This window comes from Triticum urartu, chromosome 1 (assembly GCF_003073215.2).
Source record: "Triticum urartu cultivar G1812 chromosome 1, Tu2.1, whole genome shotgun sequence".
Lineage (NCBI taxonomy): Eukaryota > Viridiplantae > Streptophyta > Magnoliopsida > Poales > Poaceae > Triticum > Triticum urartu.
In genome coordinates, this window is record NC_053022.1 from 536281863 (window position 1) to 536308277 (window position 26415).

General features: G+C 42.0%; 2 protein-coding genes across 5 annotated transcripts; one reads left to right on the top strand and one right to left on the bottom strand.

The window, feature by feature from the left end:
- Positions 1-4276: 4276 nt before the first annotated feature.
- LOC125527288 (phosphatidylinositol/phosphatidylcholine transfer protein SFH8-like) lies at positions 4277-10741 on the top strand. 3 transcript variants are annotated; one of them, XM_048691822.1, is made up of 15 exons: positions 4277-4528; positions 4650-4736; positions 5672-5963; positions 6177-6273; positions 6374-6640; positions 6733-6810; positions 6959-7060; positions 7156-7205; positions 7287-7386; positions 7487-7585; positions 7673-7789; positions 9121-9250; positions 9654-10057; positions 10192-10266; positions 10391-10741. In XM_048691822.1, the coding sequence occupies exons 1-15, from the start codon at positions 4306-4308 to the stop codon at positions 10409-10411; spliced, it is 2142 nt and encodes a 713-aa protein (XP_048547779.1). In that variant the 5' UTR covers positions 4277-4305; the 3' UTR covers positions 10412-10741. The 3 variants fall into 3 exon arrangements, with proteins under 3 accessions (XP_048547779.1, XP_048547784.1, XP_048547792.1); XM_048691827.1 differs by having other exon boundaries at positions 7676-7789; XM_048691835.1 differs by lacking the exons at positions 4277-4528; positions 4650-4736; positions 5672-5963 and having other exon boundaries at positions 6169-6273.
- A 560-nt stretch (positions 10742-11301) lies between these two features.
- Positions 11302-17523, bottom strand: LOC125527270 (PH, RCC1 and FYVE domains-containing protein 1-like). Of its 2 annotated transcripts, XM_048691808.1 has the most exons (11): positions 17141-17523; positions 16995-17043; positions 16409-16476; positions 16209-16295; positions 16033-16122; positions 15772-15858; positions 15538-15654; positions 12929-15034; positions 12671-12817; positions 11979-12370; positions 11302-11784 (listed from the first exon to the last, which is right to left on the bottom strand). In XM_048691808.1, exons 3-11 carry the CDS (start codon positions 16424-16426, stop codon positions 11694-11696), a joined length of 3135 nt encoding a protein of 1044 aa, XP_048547765.1. In that variant the 5' UTR covers positions 16427-16476; positions 16995-17043; positions 17141-17523; the 3' UTR covers positions 11302-11693. The 2 variants fall into 2 exon arrangements, with proteins under 2 accessions (XP_048547765.1, XP_048547771.1); XM_048691814.1 differs by having other exon boundaries at positions 16409-17043.
- Between the last annotated feature and the right edge of the window lie 8892 nt (positions 17524-26415).

Genomic DNA, 26415 nt, shown 5'->3' on the forward strand with positions numbered 1-26415 from the left:
TGCGTGCTTCAAGTACGTTTGCTTTATTTTTAGCAAGCGCCAATTCTATTTGTGCATCATTCATGTCGTCGGAAATAATATTACTCTATGATTCGAACAACTTGTTGTTAATTTGATTCTGGACGATGAGTGCCTTAAGTAAGAGGCAATCGTTCTCATTCCTCTTCGCTCTTGGGGGGTGCCTCCTCACGGGTGCAGCCTTTTTGGCCGCTTCCTTTTTGGTACTTGAAGCACTTCTGGTTCAAGGTCTGGATGCTGAAAGGCGGTCTGCCGAGCAGACGGTAAATCTTCGACGGACTGTTTAGTTGACGGTTTAGCTACGCCGGGCTGCTGAGCTGGCGGTGCTGCTGTGAGGGACTGTTGGGCTGTAGGAGCAGATGCATCGGACTACTGACAATGTGTTCAAGCTATGTCGGATTCTGCGTAGGTGGTGCTAACTTGTCGATGTGCTGAGAAGGACGTGCCAACGTGTTGGTTTACTGAGCAGGCAGTGCTGACACATTGGTGAATCCATGAAATTAACCAGAGTGGTTAATTGTCGCCCACAAGATTCAAACACGGGTGGGCAAAGAAGCACCACTGCGCTCTCATCACTGAGCTATGAGCCCATCCACAAGGTTACTTAATTTTTCTACAAACCAACTAATATAGAGGATTATGATTGATAATAAAAGGACCGGGGGCCCACACCAGTTAAATTTGGGGGATTATAGTAAAACACGTATAGATTTTTGTAGGTGTAGCATTATTGCCGAACGAGCACGTAGTCCTGCGGGCGCGAGTCGCCCGTACCTTCCTCTACCGACCACTGAAAAGTTCTTGACCTTTCTTGCTTCCTTTCTTTGCGCGTCCATCCACGTAGGCATTCATGTGACAGAACTTCCATTTGAAATGTATTTGGTGGAACCGGTCGTGTGTGCAAGTCACTTTCTCCATGCAGGTGCAGCTAGCTACAGGCTACAGGATACAACCAGTAACCAATAGTATGAACATATTTTTGCAGCTGATTGTGGAGTAGTATAACAGAGAATTTTCCATCTGGATGTCTGATGATGCCGGCATTATTGCACGGCAGCGTATCTTCGAGCAGCTCAAATTGCAGCCAATTGGCGAATAAACTGTGTACATGACAAGGCAATTTTACCACATCCACATCACCACGAAGCAAGGACTAGAACAACTCAGCCCATTATATACCGTGCGCGTCTCCATCATCACTAACACCTAACCTATCGAGATTTATAAATATAACACCATGCGGTTGGTCGTCTCTTTCGCAATTCGTCGCATTATTTTCGATGAACAACCAAAGTGGTGTGTAAAAGCTGACCAGGTTTGGGCATATAACACATTGCTGAAGGAAGAAAAGGAGCAATTTCTTTACAGAAAATATTAGTGGTGCGTGCAAAAGTTAACCACGTTTGGTAATATGCACATGGGATGTAGCCGAGCATATGTTACTTGCCTGGTCCTATTATAAATCCCACACAACATAGCATCATTTTGGCCTTTCCTGTTCTAATCTTTGCTCGGATTACACCTCTACTTTTCCATTTGGGCTTTGTTAGTGCATCCACAACGAATACCAAATTTCTAGTGCCAAATGATAAAGTAGCTTTTGGCATCCATTCTCACCATTGTGGAGGTAGTGGTAAATTAGGGAAAAGTGGAAACCGGCGCTTCCACTTGCTCCGATGCTAATTCTTCTCATGGAACAATAAACTAGCGACAAGTATTATGAATGGAAGGGAGTGGCATTTGTTCTCCCAGCTTCCAACAAGAATCATGCAAGGCTCACGAGACGGTTGACATGCAAGGAGAGACAACACCAATTTTCTATTTTGCTTTACTCAATATCGAGCCCTACTGTACAAAGATTTTTGCAACTGATTGTGGATTAGTATAACGGAGAATTCTCCATTCGGATGCTTGATAATGCCGGAATTATTGCACGATAGCGTGTCCTGTAAGAGCTTAAATTGCAGCCAATTGGCGAATAGACGGTGACACGGTGTACATGACAAAGCAATTTTACCACATCCATATCACCACGAAGCAAGGACTAGAACAATCCCAGCCACTTATACACCGTGCGCGTCTCCATCATGAGTAACACCTAACCTACCGAGATTACAAATATAATGCCATGCGGTTGGTCGTCTCTTTCGCAATTCGTCTCATTATTTTCGACAAATAACGAAAGTGGTGTGTAAATCTTGACCGCGTTTGGGCATAGTACAACACAGGGCTGAATGTATGAAAAGAACAGTTCCTTTTTAACAAACAAAAAGTCAGTGGTGTGTGCAAAAGTTACCCACGTTTGGTCATATAGCACAGGGGAACATATTTCTTGCCCGGTCCTATTATAAATTCCACACGGCATGGCATAGCATCTTTTTTTGTCATTTTCTGCTCCAATCTTTGCTCAGATTACACCTTCACTTTTCCATCTGTGCTTTATTATTTATGATGATCTGGTCAGGTCAGCTTGCACTAAGATTATGTTCCTCGCAAAAAAGAAGAAGAAGACTTGTTTATGTTAGCCAGCGACCCTGTGCTCCCCGTGGTGAGAGCCGGGAGGGACGATCCAATGCCGGCAGACCACGGCCGGGGACGATGATGATTGCCAACGATTGCGACGGCCCAACTAATAAACTAATTGGAAGAGATTAGTTATTTTCAGAAGAAAAAATAATTAGCAGACAGGCACGGGCGGGCAGACTGTCAGCGGCACCGGCCGTAACCACGGACAAAAAGTTTGCCCCATGCCGACTTCATTGACGTGATGTGCTGCGCACGCCCGTACGTCTTTGGCCGTCTGCTCGTCTTGCTCCGCTGGATCCATGACAGTGAGCAAGCACTAATAATTCCATGGGGTCCTGTGGCTAGCTGCTTGTCATTTAGCTCAAGAGGGAAGGAACAGTTGGTTAATGGTAAGGGAACAGTCCCTGAGATGCAGCTTAAACCGTTGTTTTCATAAATAAACGGTATAGTAAACTGCTGCTGCCATCTCATCTTAACAGGGCGCTTGTGGCTGTAAAATGTTCCAGACTGTGTTCCGTTTAGGGACGTTGGACAGCCATAAATTACCACGGTGAAACCACCTATGAACAACCAGCACCCAAGTGTCTACCTAGCGGCTGGCTAACGTTAGCATCACTCGTTGGGCTCGAGGAGAGGATGAACCACCAGCTTAACATAAAGTAACATATTGTGCCGGCTTTCGTTCGATTCTTTTGTTAATTGTACTTGACAAATTTCTTCTTTTTAATGGATGATGAAGTAAATCTTTTGTGAAACTACTCCCTCCGTCCGAAAATACTTGTCATCAAAACAGATGAAAATGGATGTATCTAGAACTAAAATACATCTAGATATATTCATTTCAATGACAAGTATTTTCGGACGGAAGGAGTACTTTACAAATGACATGCTTCACGCACGATAGTTAATCCACGGGCCGTGTTGCACCTAGTCGTATGTCCGAATGGTCTGATTTGCGGTATCGCGCAACAATCGGTTGAAAAATGTCGTGCGCATAGGCAACACACATCTTTTGTCTCAATTTATGTGTGTGTGTGAGGGGGGCAACCACCCTAATCAAACCCTGCCTAGATATTTTTGTTTCGTTTGTTTTGTTATAAACAAGACTGCTACTCCCTTTGTCACGGTTTAGAAGGCGCGCTTGAAAATTCTCTGGAACCTAAGTGGTTATCTATTGGTTGTGGAATGGGCTAAAAAATAACATTCACACTACGCATGCATATAGAAGTAGTACTAATTAGCTACTAGAAATAAATGCAATGCGCCCTAAACCTTGTCTATTGTGAAAACGCACGCAAATTTAACTGTGTCTTCTAAACTGTGATGGAGGGAGTAGATATTTGTAGTTTTATCTGTTTGTTTGATCAACTAGGAAGGCTGTATCATCATCAATGTATACTTGCATAAAAGTAGTCCATAAATTATAATTTTAGTAGAACAATTATAGCAGGATTAAAAAGTAGTGGACGAGGGAGCAGTTGCCCAACCAACCAAATCTGACTCGGCCAAAACCACCTTCCACGCGTCACGTCATGGGCGCGGCCTCCTGCACTCGGTCCATGGGCCGGAGCCCATCACCACCGTCCACTGCTCCGATCGGCGCGCATCAACGGCAGGCATCAGCGGCCCCGGGCCCCACGGCACCCTCAGATCTATCCTACAACTAGTAGTAGATTCCTATGTGGTGGGTACCCCGAGTGCGCCGGGTCCACGTACCGAACACGTCCACGTCGCCCAGGTCAACCGTTTCCGACCCGGCCCATGGGCCGGGTCTACCCGCGCCGTGACGGAAACACCCGTGCCGCTGCCCTCTGGCTTCTTCTTCTCCCTGCCGGAGTCGCCCGCCCCATTAAAACGGTGGGAGAAGGAGAAGCTTCTCCTCCTCCTCCTCCCGCCCCGAAATCCGCACCCAAAATCCGAATTCTAGCGGTAAAAAATCGCCGCCGGGAACCAAATTCCCCGATTGTTCGCCTCGCACGCGCCTGTAAGTAATAAGAATCATTATCGATCGAACCCTTTCCCCCCTTATCCAAATTCGGCGTTCGAGCGTGGTAGGCGCTTTGCTGCCGTCTTGTTGGCTGAGTTTTTCCGCGCGGATTTTTCAGCGGATTCCGGGCCTGGAGCCTCGCTGGGGAGATCGAGTCCGGAGCCGGAGGGGATGTCAGGGCCCCTCGACCGATTAGCCAGGCCATGTGAGTACAAAAGTGTTTATTTATTTCCTTTTATGGATAATTGTTGTTGGTTAGGGTGTTTACTTCCTTTAGAACTTGGAGGAGGAACCAATTTCCTAGGGCTCAAAGTTTCTGGGTTCTCTCGCTCTTTCCTGCATGAACTTAAGTTTCTTTTTTCAATTTTCAATGTTTGGGATTAAATAGGCTCGTATTTTGATTATTGTGCTCCTGGAATAGTTATATGGATTGTGGGATTTGGGGCTACCTGGAGCATCTTCTTCATTTAACAGTAAAAGTCCACATGTAAAAATACCCAACTCCTGTGTGAAAAAAGGAAAAATCTTCGAGCAGAAGTCTGCTCTGTTTTCAGTTGTTCTTACTTGGCATCACTAATGGATATTATATCCCCTATGCTCTTACAATGGGAATGACATCTTACCTAATGCGTGAAGGTTACCTTCCTTTAAAAAAGATTGTGTTATTATTATATCTAGTGCGTGAAGGTTAATAGGTAATCATTGTCAAAGATAGCTACACAAGACTAAATTGTAGAGTATAGAAAAATGCAGAGAATTAACATGTTGCGTTTTTTATGCCACGTGTATAAACCAACAAAGTTCTAAACCATCCAACTAATAATCAGTGCTACTGTGTTAAAAAAAACTAATAATCAGTGCAAGGTTCTTGCTGCTTGCACTCTGTATGGTGCTGAAAAAAATTGACGACACTGTCCCTTTTTGCAAGTCACCCTTGCTGAATCTTCATACTAGCACCTTTAATCACAAAGTGTTGTTTCAGCATACGGGTAACTGTATTTGGCATGGGTTCTTGCTGTAGTTCCTTGCAGAACACTATTATCTAGCTAGCCCACTAATCTGTTTTTGTTACTAGAGTAACTGTATCTGCTTTTGCTTTGACTACAATATGGAATATTAACATATTATTACTGGGCGCAGCTTTTGAAGGATTTACACATAATGATGGAAAGAAAGAGAGCAGATCGGATGCAGACAACTCAGAAGGAGAGAAGAAGACTAAAATAGCCTCCTTCAAGAAAAAGGCAATTAACGCAGGGAACAAATTCAGACATTCCCTAAGGAGGAGAAGCAAAAAGAAGAATGAAAATCAGATTTCCATCGAGGACATAAGAGATGTTCAAGATCTACAGGCCGTTGAAGCATTTCGACAATGCTTGCATGATGAGGACTTGTTGCCACAACAACATGATGATTACCACATGATGCTGAGGTACAGAATCTGCTGATTTCAGGGTCTTAATCTGACTGTATGGTGTAGATTTCTTCCCAATAGCCCCACCTTAGGAAACCGTGTACCAATGTCAATTGCCTATGTGTGCTCAAGAGGCTATCATTATTACAGACATTGATAGTTGTTTTAATTTTCGAAAAAAAAAGATAATTGTTTTACTATCTGATGTTTATTTATATCAATCATGTGTAGGTTCCTGAAGGCACGGAAGTTTGATGTTGAGAAGGCAAAGCTTATGTGGTCTGATATGCTTACATGGAGAAAGGAATTTGGGACCGACAATATAGAGGTAAAGCAGAAACTTGTACAAATGTAGTATTACATGGATTTAGCATTTTTCTTGCTTAAGAGTAACTTCAGGATGTTGGCACTTTTTTTTTTTTACTCAGGAATTTGATTACGCTGAGTTAAACGAAGTTATGAAGTATTATCCACAGTTTTACCATGGGGTGGATAAAGATGGAAGACCTATCTATGTGGAGTTAATAGGAAAAGTTGATGCCAACAAGGTGCTGCAAGTAACAACTATAGACCGATATGTGAAATATCATGTCAAGGAGTTTGAGAAATGTTTCCAGATGAGATTTCCAGCTTGCTCAATTGCTGCAAAACGGCACCTGGACTCATGCACAACTATTCTGGATGTGCAAGGCGTGGTATGGCTCTTTACGAAACATTGCTGTCAAGTCTCAACCTTGAAATCACATTTTTTAAGACTTTGTAATTGACTACTTTTCTGTAATTCAAGGGACTGAAGAACTTCTCGAAATGTGCAAGGGAACTAATCACCCGACTGCAGAAGATTGACAGTGACAACTACCCAGAGGTAGGTGATCCTGTGATGGATGTTGGGTCACAAATTTCAGTTCTATCATTTACATTCTTAAAGATTTATTTCCTGTCATGCGGGCTTATCATTATACTTCTCATGGCCCAACAGTACAGTATCTAACATGTTCAGAATGCTGCTGCAGACATTATGCCGGATGTACATAATTAATGCTGGCCAAGGCTTCAAGATGTTATGGGGCACAATAAAGTCTTTTCTTGATCCAAAAACTGCTTCAAAGATTCATGTAAATATTTCTATTATGTAGGATTGATTTGATGCATAATTGTTAATCGATTTAGTACACAGATACTAACTATATTTCAATCTTTTCACTTGAAGGTTCTTGGAACCAAGTACCAAAACAAGCTACTTGAAATAATCGATGAGAGGTCAGAATCTTTAATCTTGTCTGTGCATGCCTATGTTCGTAGGTTTCCAGACTAATGCCTTTTTGGTTTCCATTCATGCAGTGAATTGCCAGAATTTTTTGGTGGCAAATGCAAGTGTGAAGAACATGGAGGTTGTCAGAGATCAGATAAAGGTCCTTGGAAGGATCCCACCACAATAAAGGTTGTGAACTCCTCCTCCAGAAAGAGAGGATATTTCATGCACACTGCTATTTGCTGGGCGTCTTGTGTTTGCTAATCTGACACATCTTCATTTCTTCCAGAGGGTCCTGAATGGCGAGGCAAACTACGACAGACAAATCGTGACCATATCAGGCACTGATGGCAAGATCATCGGTTATGCTAGGCCACAGCGCCCAAATGTAAGTTATATAAGCTTGGTTGGACATGAAGAGTTGTTGAACCATCTGTTCAATCTGTAATGAATACTTACTATGTTACTATTAAAGCAGGGAAAGGGCAGTGATGCATCTGCTGAGTCTGGGTCTGAAGTGGAAGATGTTACATCTCCTACTGCACCAAAGGCCCTCATAACGAACCCTTCTTTGACCCCTGTACATGAGGAGGCAAGTATATATCACATGTTGAGCGTACAATCAAGAAACCTGGCATTATCAGCAGTTCAGCATAGTCTGCATCAGTAACATTGTCAACTAAATATAGCGAATGATGTAAACAGGAAAAGTTTTTTTTTTGAAAAATGATCACCAAAGTATGATTATTCTTTTACAATTTTTTTACCTGAAACTGTTTTATAGGAATTTCTTCCCACGGTATATTTTTATATATTTTCTCAAAAGAAGCAAAGTCTAATTACAGTGAAGAAGTAAAAGTAAGGAAAAAAAACTAACCATCTATCTAAGAGCCTAGAAGCTAAAACTGTAAGCAGATATAACAACATATATAGCTGAAGGAAGCAAGAGCAAGAATGATGCTTATCTGAAGTTCTGCACCCAGTCTGAAGTGACCCATATGATTTCCTCTTGGCCCTGAGCACCAGCCGTTGCAATTCCTCCTCGAAGTGTTTTCTATAAGCATAAAAACTTGGAGGAACAGCCCTAAAAATGTAAGCATTCCTATAGTATTCCAAATGGCCCAAGCAACTAGAATGATTATTTCCATAGCAAAGGGCAGATTCAGCAGATGCCTGATATTGCCAATTTGATCTTGAATCCCAGCTGACAAGGCTGTCCAACTGGGGCATATGTTCTTCCAACAGATTTCAGCAAATGGGCAATGGAAGAAGAGGTGATCCCTTGATTCCACAACATAGTGATCACACATGACACAAGTGTAATCTTGAATGAAGTTCTTCCTCTGTAGGAGTGTGTTCAGTCTATCATTCAGAAGTAGCCAGAAAAATATTGGGTGCTTGAGCTGATTACAAGTTCTCCAAAGCCAGGTGGTGGCAAGAATTGAAATGGAATCTCCAAGTAATAGCTTTTAAGCCTGATCCTGAATTGCTGGACATTTACTGGAAATTACCAAGAATCAGGCTCATCCCCAAGGATAAGGCCATCTAACAGAGCTTCCATTTGCTGAAACTGATCAAATGCTTCTACTAACAAAGGCAAATGGAATTATTCTTTTAACATTCATTTGAACTGAAACTGATCAAATGCTTCTACTAGCAAAGGCAAATGGAATTATTCTTTTAACACTCATTTGAACTGAAATTGATCAAATGCTTCTATTAACAAAGGCAAATGGAATTATTCTTTTAACATTCATTTGAACTGCAAAGGCCCTTGCATCCAAATACTCCAATGTTGAGTAATATAGAATTTGTATAAATATGCTATCCAGACAACCATGGAAGATACCCCATGGCTACTACTTAGTGCCACCTTTATTACTGCAATACATGTTTCTAACAGGTAACCTCTTACTATTTCAGTCAAAATTTGCAGCACATGCATCCACGTCTGCTGCTCACCCCACTATTGAAGACAGCATCCCTGTTGTTGACAAGGTTGTGGACGACGGATGGAGCAGCCCCAGAGCTAGTCCAGTGTCTTCTTCCTCTGGTATTTTATGTTGTTGCTTTACTTTTTACTTTCATGGAAAGCCCTTGTCAAGTTGTCCAAAATAACTAGACCTTTTCTTACTTTTATTTCAAAATAGTTATGAGTGTATTCCAGAAAAAAAATAGTTATCGACTCCAAGAGGTAGTCTGTGCATTCCTATGCACTGGTATACTTTTAAGTTTTAACTACATAGTAGATAGTTACATAAATTATCTATAGAGTTATTTTTTATCCACAAATACATGTACCACCATAACCCTTTGAGCTACTTCTATTTTATTAGTTTAGTCTAATCATGCTATTATTAGAGTGTAACCCTGAAAATAACCCTACCGCTTGATTGATATGCAAGCGTGTATTGTGTGTTTGTTGATTAACCTGTTTTCTTAACATGTTTACCCAGGTTCATTATCCTTGAGAAATCTGCCGACCACATTCGAAGGAATTCGGACCTTGGCTGTCGCATGGCTGACAGTCTTCATCATGACCCTTTTCGCCATGCTTCGAAGTATCCCGAGCAGAATGGCCAAAAGGCTCTCGAACCAATCCAATGATCACGACCACTATTACGTGGACTGCCCTCAAGAGCAAGAGTACAAGGAGGAGTTCCGACCTCCGTCTCCTGCCCCGGCCTACACAGAGAAGGATATCCTTTCAACTCTGGTAAGACGGCTAGGTGAGCTGGAGGAGAAGGTGCAGGCGCTTGAAAAAAAGCCATCCGAGATGCCATTCGAGAAGGAAGAGCTGCTCAATGCGTCCGCCCGCCGCGTGGACGCCTTGGAAGCCGACTTGATTTCTACAAAGAAGGTAGGCTCTTTTTTGGCTTAAAGCATATTAACTTTACGGATTTAGTCTGAATTTGCTATGTTTAAAGAGATATGTACTCCTGTAACAAATCAACAAGGTTATGATGAATTGTTTCTTCTGGTTTTCATCTACAGGCCCTCTACGAGGCGCTGATGCGTCAGGACGAGCTGCTCGCATTCATCGACAAGCAAGACATGCTCAAGTTCCGCGTATGTCGCAGTCAGCCCACGCCGTTATTTTTTCCAGACACCTGAAGATGGTACTACCATCTTTAAGGTCTTCTGCTACCTCTTCTGTACTAATGCGTGCCCTTCGTGCATATACGCATTGCAGAAGAAGAAATTCTGCTTTTGAGGAGCTTAAACGACGATGAGGGGGAGGGAGACACTTCATCGGCGGAGCTGTTGGTGCGTAAATACTGGAACCGATCGGACGATCATGCTCTCCGTGCGCAGAGCTGACCCTTCGTACATATTTATGTATATGTCATGGGCGTAAATGCATGTAATTTGTGTATGGGAAAAGAAGGCGTGCTGTATATCTGTTTGTATATTGGGCTGCGGACTGCTGAGGCTGAGGATCCTGAAATCACCACGGTATATGATGTGTTGGAGTTGTCGTTGTTCCATGTACATGATCAAATTTGCATCATATGATTGAATGTGTGATGATTTTTTTGTAGCATGGTCAGTTTGTATAGTATATATATCATTGGATGAACCGATTGTGACCTTGTGCTATGTTTTGTGACGCTTGATTTTTTGTCGCATCTTTTTAATTCGACCGATTCATGGTGATGGAAATTTGAATTCCAAGGGAGGGCTTGTTTCCTGAAGCACGCGTGACATGTTCAAAAACCCAGATTCCGAATTAACGAAAAGGTGGAAAGTCGAAAAGGATCCTTCTGATTGTCGAACAAAGAGTATCCTTGTCTTGGTATTTAATGGTTTTCCTACTTTATTGTACTGCTGTTCAATGTTGAGATGAACGCCATGCGGCCTTATTAACTTTATGGATCTAGTCTGAATTTTCGCGATTACACTGTTACCAAGAATGAGGTTCAGCTTCATAATTTGCACAAGCAAAATTTTGACACTTTTGGATGGTTGCCAATATTTTGATACGCATATGTTCCATAGCCAATTCTAGTTTGATTTTCTTACCAACAGTGACACGACCAAAACCAAAAATTCTGGTTGATTTGGCTTGGGCTTGAAGCAAACACAACATTAATTTCTAATTTGTTTACTACTACTGAAAAATTCCCTTCAGCTTCATAACTTGTGTGCGGACTTATTGCCATACATTCATTTATACATACTTTCTCGAATAATATTTGTCCGCGAGGATTACACCGTTCGACACAAACTATTTTACCTCGCTGGGAAGCCACAAGCAAGTGTTCCCAACCTGAACACACGTTCCCAGCAAATAGGCTCAAGGGTATGGAAATGAAACAGATCTCCAAAAGAAGCAAAAAAACGAAGAAGAAAAAAAACACAAGATTGATCGTCAAAAGAACAAACAGTCGCCAGGATCTTCAGACTAAACGTCAGCTGGCAGTGGGGAACACGGAATCCCGAGCATCAACGGCGCGATTCGTCTCGCGTAGGTGGAAGATGCTGAGCCGAGGAGCCTAGGTAGGTGCGTGGTTGTATTTCCTGAACACCCTCTCCTGGTTCTCCCTCCACCACTCCTCGGCCTGCTGCTCGGCGAATCTCCTCTTGCTAACAAAGGTTTTCAAGAGAAAGAACCGTAAGTAAATATGCACTAGCACCTTGCCACCTTCAGAGTTTTGTTATTGGGTTGTTATGTGGTACAGATGCCTCGAACAAGTTGTTGAGATGTATGCCCCTCACTCTCAGAAAAAAAAAAGTTGAGATGTATGCATAAAGCAGTAAAAGGGGTGGGAATGGAGTACCTGAACCGGACACGCTTGAATACTTTGGTGCCGTCTCTCAGCTGAATAAGTGTGACATAAACTCCTGGCTCAAACTGCTCGATCAGCTGCACCTCACCATGGGTGCCATACTTTGGTGCAAAGTCGCCTGGAGCCCTCCCATTGCTCTCCATGATTCGATGGCATGGAGATTCGCTTGTCAAGGAAGTGCCATCCAGGTTACCCATGCTAGCTGACCTGCCATGGTGTGTTATTTCATGCATCCCGCCAATGGGGAGGCGAGGCTGTTCATTTCCAGAAATGGCCTCCGGTGGATGACTACACTGTCCAGTGAGATACTTCTCTGATTGGCTTTGCAAGTCTTTGATACTGTCAGAGAATTCAGCAGGCACCTTGTCTGCAATCCCTTTGAGCTGAATATTGAAAGGATGTGAAGTTATGAGTATCCACTAATACAGATCGACAAAACATGGAACAACTCTTGCTATATGAGCCACTAAATACAAAAGTAATACCTCATTGCTCGTTTCATTTGATTATCCCTGAAGCACACCTCTTATTGTATTTTTATTGGATTAATTATATAGAGGTGTGAACACTTTAAGTGGTGTACCATAGAAGAAAGCACAATAAATATGGCAGCATGATAGGTACAAGAGGGCTCCAATAAAGTTCAAGTTGCGTACGTAGCTTGAAGTAGTAGTCTACTATACCTCTGTGTCAAGAAACCTAATAAAGTCCAACATGGAATTGCGTCTGGTAGATTCTTCTGCAGCTAGAGAGGCAGCGCTTTTAGCTCTTCTTTCTGTTTTCTGTAGTTGCTCATCCTGGACTTCACATTTCTGTTTTAGCTTATTAACCTATCAAAATTATATGATTTTATCAAAATCAGCTAACCGTGCTAAAGCCAAGAAGATACAGTAAAAAAAGAAAAAAAAGAAAAGACCTAGACCTAGACTTCTAAATCATACCTGAGTTTGCAACTTTGAGATGTCTTGATTCAGCGTCTCATTAGTCTTCTTCAGGTTATCGATATCTTTGGTGTCACTTTTAACAGACAGAGCACTCGTCATTGCTGGAGATGGACTTGGCTTCTTATGAGATTGTGACACCACGGGCATGCCCATTCCCATTGGCGCCATGTTTACTCCCATTCCCATTCCCATTCCCATACCCATTCCGCCCATTCCCCCCATTCCTCCCATTCCTCCCATTCCCATAGGCTTTACAAAACTAGTTGGGACTGCCAAAGCTGTAGCAGGACCTTGGGGTGCCCTCGCATTGGACACAGGGTCAGGTTTCATCTCACTTCTAACTGATTTTGCATCCGCATACTTGACTGGCTCTGCTGTTGCTGCTGTTGCTAGCCTTGAAGGCCTTATGTCTGGCCTCTCTGACTTATCTTTGATATCAACAGATCGACGAGTCATGACACTCTTTTTGTTATTATATGGACTATTAGTGCCGCCGCTATCTGCAGCTTTCAGTTTCATGAAACATGAATCACATACACGATGTGGCTTGCCAGGAGTTGGTGCCAACGCAGCCTTCAGGACCTTCCTTGAACTACATGCATGGCAATGCACAAGCCCGCAATTGTAACAATTGTGCCGCTTTCTTGTGAAACCAAATGGTTGCCTACACCCTGAGCAGACAGACTGATCTGCGCCTGAAACCCACTTATGTATGCAAATGCATGTCGTAAAATTTGAACCACATGCTATACTTTTAACGTGACGGTCTTTTAACGCGTCCACGATAGTTGGTTTCTTTTTATCTTCAATACCACCATGTCCCAGCCTTCCATTGGCCCCCATACCCCAGGTATATACTTCGCTCCGTGAAGTCAAGACTGCAACATGGTTAGAGCCACATGAGATCTCTTCAACCAACTCACTGTTCAACTTGTCTTGTACTTGGCAAGGTAGTTTACCATCGGCTTTTGGATTCCCAAGTTGACCATTACTAGAGCTACCCATTGTGAAGACATGACCAGATGTGGCGAGTGCAACAGTCATACTATGTCCACAGGCTACCTGATGGAAATTATTATCAACAAGGGCTTGAACAACAGTGGGAACTAGCCGAGCCTCCTTGTCTCCATGACCCAAGCGATTCTTATCTCCATCACCCCAGGTGAATAGCTTCCTGGATACCACATTCATGCCTGTCTGACTATTGGTCTCCACAATTGCTGCGGAATGCCAAACACCACATGCAACTTTCATCGTTCTGAACCCACTCAAAGATTCAACTTCCTTTGGATAGGAAACACTATCACGATTTCCATGCCCAAGAGCACCAAATGTCCCATCACCAAAAGTGAATACTTTTCCACTTGACATGGCAAGTGCTGAATGCCACGAGCCACATGCAACAGACAACACTTGAAGCCCTTCTAAAGGTCCTGACACTCGCTTTGGAAGCCAGTGGCTAGCCCCAAGGCCATGTCCTAGCAATCCAGCATTGTAAGAACCATCACCCCAATTGTACAAATCACCAGAGGCAGTTACAGCACAAGTATGAAACTCTCCGCATGCAATATACTCCACGTTGGACACTGCTAAAGACTCAACAAGTTTGGGGCGACTAATATCTTCATCAGTTCCATGACCAAGCCGCCCACCAAGTTCTTCACCCCAAGTGAATACTTCTCCTTGTCTGGTAGTAAGAGCAATGTGCCTCGAACCACATGATATCTGCTGTACGTCCAAAACAACATCCGACTCAAGAGGTTTAGGAATCAAAACATCTGTTTTGGAGCACAAAAAGTTTGAGGATCCATCTGGGGGGAGCACATCAGTCCACACCTCACCCCATACATAAACATCACCAAGGGATTCTATATCATCTGGTCCAGAACCTTGACTGGAAGAACTAGGGACGCTGCTGGATATACTAATCCGACTACTGTCTCCCGTACTTACTCTTAGCATATTTGCACGATCTGATCTAACATCTGCTCTTGAAGAATTCAATGAATAGGCTGCGCCATAACCAGCTGAGTAATAACTGCGGTTAATACTTGAGGCAATCTCTAGTCTTGTATCATACGCATCTTGATATTGGGACACTTCCTGAAAAAGCGATACGCGTGTTAAACAAAAACATTCTGAAATTTATGACCAAGTGTAAGCCACTCTCCAATCTTCGCCTGGTACAAGGAGCGGTAAGATGGATACATGATAGGGAATCAGATGGTAACTAATCCACACAACAAATAAGAATTAAATGGCTCCCAAGCATTGTTTTCTTAGCACAGGACTGTCGTAAATCACATCTGTGCGCAAGTATAAACTCTTCTAGTTTAACAGTTATAATCTTGTATGCTCAAATAAGATAAGTAACATAGTTTACGTGCACCATTATTGGGTAGCTTAGGGAAGTTGAAGCACCTCACAAGTCACTAGTAGTTTCTAAAAATTATGGCTTCTAAAGGAAGCAAGCCGTTGCAAAAGGACTTAACTAATTGATAGATGGATATCAGAATGATGTCTCAATTACTTTATAGAGGAATGCTTATAATATTTGTATTGATTGTAAATAATGAAATAGATTGTTTAGAAGACCAACAACTTACATCAGAAAATGATATTCTATCACTTTGGAAATCTGTTGGAAAATTTACACGGCATGAAGTAATCAGTGTCTCAAGTGTTGAAAACCACACTTCAACCTCTGCTTGATCCTTGCAAACCTGTTGATCAGCTAGAATTCCGTGTCATTATTGTCTTCGATAGATCATCGTACGAAGCATATCAAACATGAAGCATTTCACATCAGTTCAAACGAGTATAAAGAATTTATCTTTTACCAGATCAAGGGAACGCTGGCCGTTCTTGTATATCAGTGAAAATGACAGGTAATCCTTCTCAGGGCGTAGAAACCTCCTAAAAACAGCCTGTCAAAGAAAGGGCAAATGCATAAGATCCCAATTCCGGATGTCAAATAAAATTAAACTGAAATACTACATAAACTCATCTTAGTAAATTCTTGGATATAAAATTTGATCCTGTGAATGTAAACCAACAACGTAACCACCAACAGTTAACTGATCAATGGTAATTCAACTTACAGTTCTCTGTCCAGGTATGATTTTGGACACGGAAGACAGTCTGAGACACTTTTCCTTGTTGTGCGAGTACCAAACTAATGCTGTTTCATCCTGTAATGAGAAAATAAGGACTTGTGTTCTCATCCTGTAATAAGAACATGGACACTGGTACCACACAAACACACACAAAAACTTACACTAGAAAGTCTGAACTCACGAATCTTGGGTTTTCCCTTCCGACTATACTTGATAAGCTTGCTGCCTTTCTTTAAAGTAATAACGGCCTTTCGGACATGTAAAATATAGTGCAGATTAGCATTGCTGATTATTTCAATAAATAAATGTGTGTCCAACCAAAAAAGGCAAATGATACACAGCACAGTATGTGGAGTCTCACGTTATCATCTGGTGTCATCTAAACTGCAACAGGTCACCATTCTATTTTCACCTTTTGATTACTTGTGTCTGCACAGATAAGCTCATAATGGGGTACCGGCATCACAACAGGCAGATAAAAAATGAATATATATAGGCGAATGAATGTGATTTTGGTGCCTAAGTATTCCCCGCATCCCCATTGCGAGTGTGAAGGTGGTTATGAACTTATAATGCACTGTTCCAAAACTATTTAAAAAGGATTGTTTACACAATATATGTAAACATGGAAATGTCAACATGAAATTCAGCCTTGGTATCGCCAACAAAAAAAAACATGGATAATGCAGGACTATGTTCCCGGTAATAGCAACGAATTCGGATATCAAAATTTGCAGGTCTACATGACTATCTATACGACATCTGTGATTTTTTCAGAACTCCTGAAACATTCTATCACGCACAAAAACTGTAAAAGGGGGACACGAGCTCGCCTGAACAATTTATGGTTCAGCTGCGCATTTCATTTGCAGATGTCACCAGGCACAGGTTCTCCCTTTAATCTACGGAATGTGCACTAAACTGTCGAAAATAAACCGCAGCCGCACCTTGGGCAGCGCCAACCGAGATCGATCTTGGGCGTTGAAGAGGGAGAATCTGATCGAACAACTAATGTGTTAGATTAATCAACAGGGTACCAACCAAGCAGGGACGGACTGGAACAACCGGCCCAATCAAAGCAAGGGTTCCTTACCAGCAGACGGAGGATCCAGTCCGAGTCGCTTATGCGAGGAGGCTTGGGCGGGTAGCTGCGTCCCGTCGCCGGCGGCGAGGTCGCCGATGGTGGGGCATTACGAGGTACGCGAGGCAGAAAAGGAGGAGAAATCTCCGCACGGACCAAAGAAATCCAGCCGGTCTGGGCGGGTCTCCGATCCGCTCCGCGGCAATTCGGTGGATGGGAGGAGAGAGTGGCTCCCGCGAGGTGGCGGGGGGATGCATGGCGAGGAGCGGAGCGGCGGGTTCGGCGGCGCCGGACGCGGGAAACGGATGGATCCGACTCGCCGGGATTGCCGGGGAGGAGGGGACGAGGTGGGGAAAATATCAAATGACACTACCACCACACACATGCTCCCCATTTTTAGAAACTGCATGCATGTGGTTGAACGTCATAAAAAAAAGACTACACCGGCACATACAACGGAGGATTTCTACCCCCATTAGGGCTCATTCGGTTTGAAGGAAATCTAACCGTAGAAATTTGGAGTAGTATAGGAATTTGATAGGATGGCACTTGTCACCTTAAGAAATTGACTTGCCTCGTTCCTACGCGTAAAATAAGCTTTGAGTAGATGTGTAGTTTCCTCCAAAAGCATAGGAAATGAATAGTATTCCTACGAAATTCCTTTACGCATTTCCTACAAACTGAATGCATATATAAGAAATTTTCCTCTGGAATCCTTATTTCCATGTTTTTCCTATAAAAATCCTTCAAACCGAATGAGGCCTAAGTTTTACTAGCATATAGCATATCCGTGATTCGTGGACTCCGAAAAGATTAACTCATTATTTTTCGGGTCTCCCCCTCATAATAACAATCCCGAAATCTGGTCTTACTTACAAATATGTTTAACTTATATTCACGCAACCATTCATGCAAATCCAATAATTTTATTTATTTAACTAGACCAAATCCATTTAATTCATTCACTCTCTCTGTCCCTTGATTTTTGAAGTGGCTTCCTGATTTTCACACAATTTATAAATGTATATAAATTGATGTATTCTTATGCAAAGAGTATAGTGGAATTTTTTAATTAAATAATGAACATGTTTTTTAGCACAAGCACATACTAGGTCAACTGGGTGGGGCCTTTGGGGTCATGAGTTCCAATCCCACAAAGCACAAATATTTTTCGCTGCTCCTTAGTATGTAGAAAAAGGGCACAATACATGCCCTCCTAACATATTTTATTTAACATATCTAGCTAATTTAAATGGGGTGAAAACACATATATATATATTCGCTACTTCTTAGTCTACCAAAAAAAAAGGTGCATTGCAGGCCCTTCTAACATACTCCCTCCGTCTCAAAATAAGTGTCTCAACTTTGTATTAGCTCTAGTATAAAATTGTACTAAGGCTGGTCGTAATGGTAGTATCATAGGTAGTATCATGCATGCCAACTAAGCAATTTTAATGAGGTGGCATAGTATTAAATGAAGAAAGAGAGGATGTAGTATCATATCATGATACCGTATCATAATAAATTATATGCTACTTTGTGTCATGCATGGCAATAAATAAAATACTACATGATACTAATATATAATACTATGCATTAGGGAGGTAGTATCACACACTAGTATCATATGCATGATACTAGTATATGATACTCCCCATTACAATCAGTCTAAGCTTGAGACACTTATTTTAGAACGGATGGACTACTTTATTCAACATGTGTAGCCAATTTAAATGAGGTAGAAGACATTTAATATTCCATGACAATTAATTAGGTTAATTAAGGTTATACCATAAAAAGATTTTTATATTAGTTAACAAGAACGACTAATAGCACAGTTGGATACTAAGCATTTTTTGGTGAAATTACATATATAGATTATTTTAATCCGAGTTACGCTTGCAAAGTTATAGCACAATCATTTTAACATATCCTTTGTACTCCCTCTGTCCTATAATGTAAGACGTTTTTTTACTCTAGTGTTGTGTAAAAAACCATCTTACATTATGGGACGAAGGGGGTAAATTATAACCAGGGACCTAAATGGGCTGAAAATAGAGTGAACTGGGTCTACTATAGCTCGACGCGGAATACTAGCCAGCGCTCAGGTGCGCGTGACAGTGGCTACAGAAGTTGGGCTGAAGCCCAACAGATAGAGAGAAAGAGGAGGGACTTAATACGGGACCGCGAGTTATTTAAAATGAACACCAGGGGGCTTCTATAAAACATACGGAAGAAGTACTCCATACTTTATTAGTAGGTATAGATTCACATGAGGTTTTGTTTGCCATGATTAAAACTCAAATTTAAATGTGTCAAAAGATGTGTGGTTTATTTTTTATGGATTGTTCACAGGACATGTGTACATCACCCAAACTTTTCAAAATACACGATGAAAAAACAAAAACAAAATGGCATGATAAGCGTCCAAGAGGACAAAAGAAAAAACTGACATTTTTCATGTTGAAACTGTCTTTTTTGTTTCTCTTTGTATATTTCAATTTTTATTTTATTTTGTAGGGGGGGGGGGTGGATATATGTCTTTTGAACATTCACAATTGTTTTGAGAATTTTTGAAACTTTTAAATTTGTTTTTTTCTAAACTAGAAGCATGAGAGCATATGAATGGTGGTACTACTGGATATTCTTTTGGGGGTAGTGATAGGGTTTTTTTATCATAGCACTCCCTCCATTCAGAAATACAATATGTTCTAACCTTTTTATGAATCGTTGTATGACACGTTTTATTGTGTTTGTTCACTCATTTCAATCCGTATGTAGTCTACATTAAATATCTAAAACATCTTATATTTGTGAATGAAGGAAGTAGTTGTCTTGATGTTGATGTATGATTGTTTAGCGCATCAACTTGTGCTGCTAATCAGTAGGCCTTTGTCACTATTTTCTGATGTACGTATAAAATTTTGGAATGTTCTTGATACCCTCATGACACTTACTTCTTCGACCTAGCCCATCTGCAAAAACTAAACCAGCACATACAACGGAGGATTTCTACTCCCATTGTTCCTATTTACATGATGGCGTTGTTTTCGATGATTTAAAACTTGAATTTAAATGTGTCAAAATATTTCTGATATTTTTTATGAATTGTTCATATGACATGTGTACATCCCCCAAAAAATTCAAATAACACGACGAAAAAAAAGACGGCATGAGAAGTGTCCAAGATGACAAAAGAAAAAACTGACATTATTCATGTTGAATCTGTCTTTTTTGTTTCTTGTATATTTCAAATTTTTATTTGATTCTTTTAGAGGGGGTGGACACATGTCTTTTGAACTTCCACAATTGTTTTGAGAATTTTTGAAACTTTTAAATTGTTTTTTCTAAACTAGAAGCATGAGAGCATATGAATGGTAGTATTATTGAACATTCATTTGGGGCGGTGATAGTTTTTTTTATCATAGTACTCGCTCCATTCACAAATATAATATGTTCTAAAAAATTATGAATCGTTGTATGTAGACATGTTTTAGTGTGTTTGTTCACTTATTTCAATCCGTATGTAGTCTATATCAAATATCTAAAACATATATATTTGTGAACGAAGGAAGTACTTGTTTGGATGTTGATGTATAAGCTGAGCGTAGGAGGAACTATGCTCAAATTTTATGTGCGAAGGTGAGACTTGAAATCAGATTGTTTACCGCATCAACTTGTGCTGCTAACCGGTATGACTCTAGGCCTTTCTCACTATTTTCTAATGTACATGTAGAATTTTTCAAATGTTCTCGATACCCTCATGAAACTTACTTCTTCGAGCTAGCCCATCTGCAAAAATTACACCGGCACATGCAATGGAGGATTTCTATTCCCATTGTTCCTATTTACATGATGGCGTTGATTTCCATAATTAAAAAATCAAATTTAAATGTGTCAAAGACTTTTGATTTTTTTTATGAATTGTTCAAGGGACATGTGTACCCCCAAAAATTCAAAATACATGTTGAAAAACAAAAAAAAGGCATGAAAAGTGCCCAATAGGACAAAAGAAAAACTGGCATTATTCATGTCGAATCTGTCTTTTTTGTTTCTCTTTGTATATTTCGTTTTATTTTATTTTTTTTAGAGGCGGTGGGCACATGTCTTTTTTGAACATTCACAATTGTTTTGAGAATTTTTGAAACTTTTAAATTTGTTTTTTTCTAAACTAGAAGCATGAGAGCATACGAATAGTGGTATTACCGGATATTCTTTTTGGGGCAGTGATATATTTTTTATCATAGTACTCCCTCCATTCACAAATACAATATGTTCTAACTTTTTTGTGAATCGTTTTTGAAGGAAATATGCCCTAGAGGCAATAATAAAGTTGTTATTTATGTTTCCTTATATCATGATAAATGTTTATTATCCATGTTAAAATTGTATTAACCGGAAACTTAGTACATGTGTGAATACATGGACAAACAAAGTGTCACTAGTATGCCTCTACTTGACTAGCTAGTTGAATCAATAATGGTTATGTTTCCTAACCATGGACAAAGAGTTGTCACTTGATAAACGGGGTCACATCATTAGAGAATGATGTGATTGACTTGACCCATCCGTTAGCTTAGCACGATGATCGTTTAGTTTGTTGCTATTGCTTTTTCCATAACTTATACATGTTCCTATGACTATGAGATCATGCAACTCCCAAATACCGGAGGAACACTTAGTGTGCTATCAAACGTCACAACGTAACTGGGTGAGTATAAAGATGCTCTACAGGTGTCTTCGATGGTGTTTGTTGAGTTGGCATAGATCGAGATTAGGATTTGTCACTCCATGTACCGGAGAGGTATCTCTGGGCCCTCTCGGTAATGCGCATCACTATAAGCCTTGCAAGCAATGTGACTAATGAGTTAGTTACGGGATGATGCATTACGGAACGAGTAAAGAGACTTGCCGATAACAAGATTGAACTAGATATTGAGATACCGACGATCGAATCTCGCGCAAGTAACATACCGATGACAAAGGGAACAACGTATGTTGTTATGCGGTTTGACCGATAAAGATCTTCATAGAATATGTGGGAGCCAATATGAGCATCCAGGTTCCACTATTGGTTATTGACCGGAGATGAGTCTAGGTCATGTCTACATAGTTCTTGAACCCGTAGGGTCCGCACGCTTAAACGTTCGGTGACGATCGGTATTATGAGTTTATGTGTTTTGATGTACCGAAGGTTGTTCGGAGTCCCGGATGTGATCACGGACATGACGAGGAGTCTCAAAATGGTAGAGATGTAAAGATCAATATATTGGAAGCCTATGTTTGGACATCGAAATGGTTCCGGATGAGTTCATGCATTTTCCGGAGTACCGGGAGGTTACCGGAATCCCCTGGGAGTCAATGGGCCTTAATAGGCCATAGTGGAAAGGAGAAGGAGGCGGCCAAGGTGGGGGCGCGCCCCCAAGCCCAATCTGAATTGGGAGGGGGCGGGCCTCCTTTCCTTCTCTCCTTCTCCCCCTTCCTTCCCTCTCCTACTCCAACTAGGAAGAGGGAATCCTACTCCCACCGGGAGTAGGACTCCCCCTTGGCCACGCCTAGGAGGCCGGCCCTCCCCCTCCACTCCTTTATATACGGGGGGAGGGGGCACCCCATAGACACACAAGTTGGTCATTGATCTCTTAGCCGTGTGCGGTGCCCCCCTCCACCATAATCCACCTCGGTCATATCGTTGCAGTGCTTAGGCGAAGCCCCTGCGCCGGTAGCTTCATCATCACCGTCATCACGTCGTCGTGCTAACGAAGCTCTCCCTCGACACTCTGCTGGATCGTGAGTTCGTGGGACGTCACCGAGCCGAACGTGTGCAGATCGCGGAGGTGCCGTACTTTCAGTACTAGGATCAGTCGGTCGTGAAGACGTATGACTACATCAACCGCATTGCCATAACGCTTCCGCTTACGGTCTACGAGGGTATGTAGACAACACTCTCCCCTCTCGTTGATATGCATCACCATGATTTTGCGTGTGCGTAGGAAAATTTTGAAATTACTACGTTCCCCAACAGTGGCATCCGAGCCAGGTCTATGCATAGATGTTATATGCATGAGTAGAACACAAAGGAGTTGTGGGCATGGATATATACATATTGCTTGCCGTCACTAGTTGATTCTTGATTCAGCGGTATTGTTGGATGAAGTGGCTCAGACCGACATTACGCGTACACTTACGCGAGACTAGTTCTATCGACGTGCTTCGCACACAGGTGGCTAGTGGGTGTCTGTTTCTCCAACTTTAGTTGAATCGGATTCAATGAACATGGTTTTTTTTCTGAAGATCAAAAAACAATCACTATACCGCATTGTGATTTTTGATGCGTAGGTAAGAACGGTTCTTGCTCAGCCCGTAGCAGCCACGTAAAACTTGCAACAATGAAGTAGAGGACTTCTAACTTGTTTTTTGTTGGGTAACGTAGTAATTTCAAAAAAATTCCTACGCACACGCAAGATCATGGTGATGCATAGCAACGAGAGGGGAGAGTGTTGTCTAGATACCCTTGTAGACCGGAAGCGGAAGCGTTAGCACAACGCGGTTGATGTAGTCGTACGTCTTCACGGCCCGACCGATCAAGCACCGAAACTACGGCACCTCTGAGTTCTAGCACACGTTCAGCTCGATGACGATCCCCGGACTCCGATCCAGCAAAGTGTCGGGGATGAGTTCCGTCAGCATGACGGCGTGGTGACGATCTTGATGTTCTACCGTCGCAGGGCTTCGCCTAAGCACCGCTACAATATTATCGAGGATTATGGTGGAGGGGGGCACCGCACACGGCTAAGAGATCAATGATCAATTGTTGTGTCTATGGGGTGCCCCCTGCCCCCGTATATAAAGGAGTGGAGGAGGGGGCCGGCCAAGGAGGGTGGCGCGCCCAGGGGGGGAGTCCAACTCCCACCGGGAGTAGGACTCCCCTTTTTCCTATTAGGAGTAGGAGAGGGAAGGAAGAGGAAGGAGGGAGGAAGGAAAGGGGGGCGGCCCCCTTCCCAATTCGGATTGGGCTTGGGGGGGGCGCCCCATCCCTTGCTCCTTTCCCCTCCTTTCCACTAAGGCCCAATAAGGCCCATATACCTCCCGAGGGGTTCCGATAACCTCCCGGTGATCCGGTATTGTCCCAATCTCACCCGGAACCTTTCCGGTGTCCAAATATAGTCGTCCAATATATTGATCTTTATGTCTCGACCATTTCGAGACTCCTCGTCAAGTTCGTGATCACATACGGGACTCCGAACAACCTTCGGTACATCAAAATATATAAACTCATAATGAAACTGTCATCGTAACGTTAAGCGTGCGGACCCTACGGGTTCGAGAACAATGTAGACATGACCGAGACACGTCTCTGGTCAATAACCAATAGCGGAACCTGGATGCTCATATTGGCTCCTACATATTCTACGAAGATCTTTATCGGTCAGACCGCATAACAACATACGTTGTTCCCTTTGTCATCGGTATGTTACTTGCCCGAGATTCGATCGTCGGTATCTCAATACCTAGTTCAATCTCGTTACCGGCAAGTCTCTTTGCTCGTTCCGTAATACATCATCTTGCAACTAACTTATTAGTTGCATTGCTTGCAAGGCTTAAGTGATGTGCATTACCGAGAGGGCCCAGAGATACCTCTCCGACAATCAGAGCGACAAATCCTAATCTCGAAATACGCCAACCCAACATGTACCTTTGGAGACACCTGTAGAGCACCTTTATAATCACCCAGTTACGTTGTGACGTTTGGTAGCACACAAAGTGTTCCTCCGGTAAACGGGAGTTGCATAATCTCATAGTCATAGGAACATGTATAAGTCATGAAGAAAGCAATAGCAACATACTAAATGATCGGGTGCTAAGCTAATGGAATGGGTCATGTCAATCACATCATTCTCCTAATGATGTGATCCCGTTAATTAAATGACAACTCATGTCTATGGTTAGGAAACATAACCATCTTCGATTAACGAGCTAGTCAAGTAGAGGCATACTAGTGACACTTTGTTTGTCTATGTATTCACACAAGTATTACGTTTCCGGTTAATACAATTCTAGCATGAATAATAAACATTTATCATGATATAAGGAAATAAATAATAACTTTATTATTGCTTCTAGGGCATATTTCCTTCAGTCTCCCACTTGCACTAGAGTCAATAATCTAGATTACACAGTAATGATTCTAACACCCATGGAGCCTTGGTGCTGATCATGTTTTGCTCATGGAAGAGGCTTAGTCAATGGGTCTGCTACATATCCGTATGTATCTTGCAAATCTCTATGTCTCCCACCTGGACTAGATCCCGGATGGAATTGAAGCATCTCTTGATGTGCTTGGTTCTCTTGTGAAATCTGGATTTCTTTGCCAAGGCAATTGCACCAGTATTGTCACAAAAGATTTTCATTGGACCCGATGCACTAGGTATGACACCTAGATCGGATATGAACTCCTTCATCCAGACTCCTTCGTTTGCTGCTTCCGAAGCAGCTATGTACTCCGCTTCACATGTAGATCTCGCCACGACGCTTTGTTTAGAACTGCACCAACTGATAGCTCCACCGTTTAATGTAAATACATATCCGATTTGCGATTTAGAATCGTCCAGATCAGTGTCAAAGCTTGCATCAACGTAACCATTTACGATGAGCTCTTTGTCACCTCCATATACGAGAAACATATCCTTAGTCCTTTTCAGGTATTTCAGGATGTTCTTGACCGCTGTCCAGTGATCCACTCCTGGATTACTTTGGTACCTCCCTGCTAGACTTATAGCAAGGCACACATCAGGTCTGGTACACAGCATTGCATACATGATAGAGCCTATGGCTGAAGCATAGGGAACATCTTTCATTTTCTCTCTATCTTCTGCAGTGGTCGGGCATTGAGTCTTACTCAACTTCACACCTTGTAACATAGGCAAGAATCCTTTCTTTGCTTGATCCATTTTGAACTTCTTCAAAACTTTGTCAAGGTATGTGCTTTGTGAAAGTCCAATTAAGCGTCTTGATCTATCTCTATAGATCTTAATGCCCAATATGTAAGCAGCTTCACCGAGGTCTTTCATTGAAAAACTCTTATTCAAGTATCCCTTTATGCTATCCAGAAATTCTATATCATTTCCGATTAGCAATATGTCATCCACATATAATATCAGAAATGCTACAGAGCTCCCACTCACTTTCTTGTAAATACAGGCTTCTCCAAAAGTCTGTATAAAACCAAATGCTTTGATCACACTATCAAAGCGTTTATTCCAACTCCGAGATGCTTGCACCAGTCCATA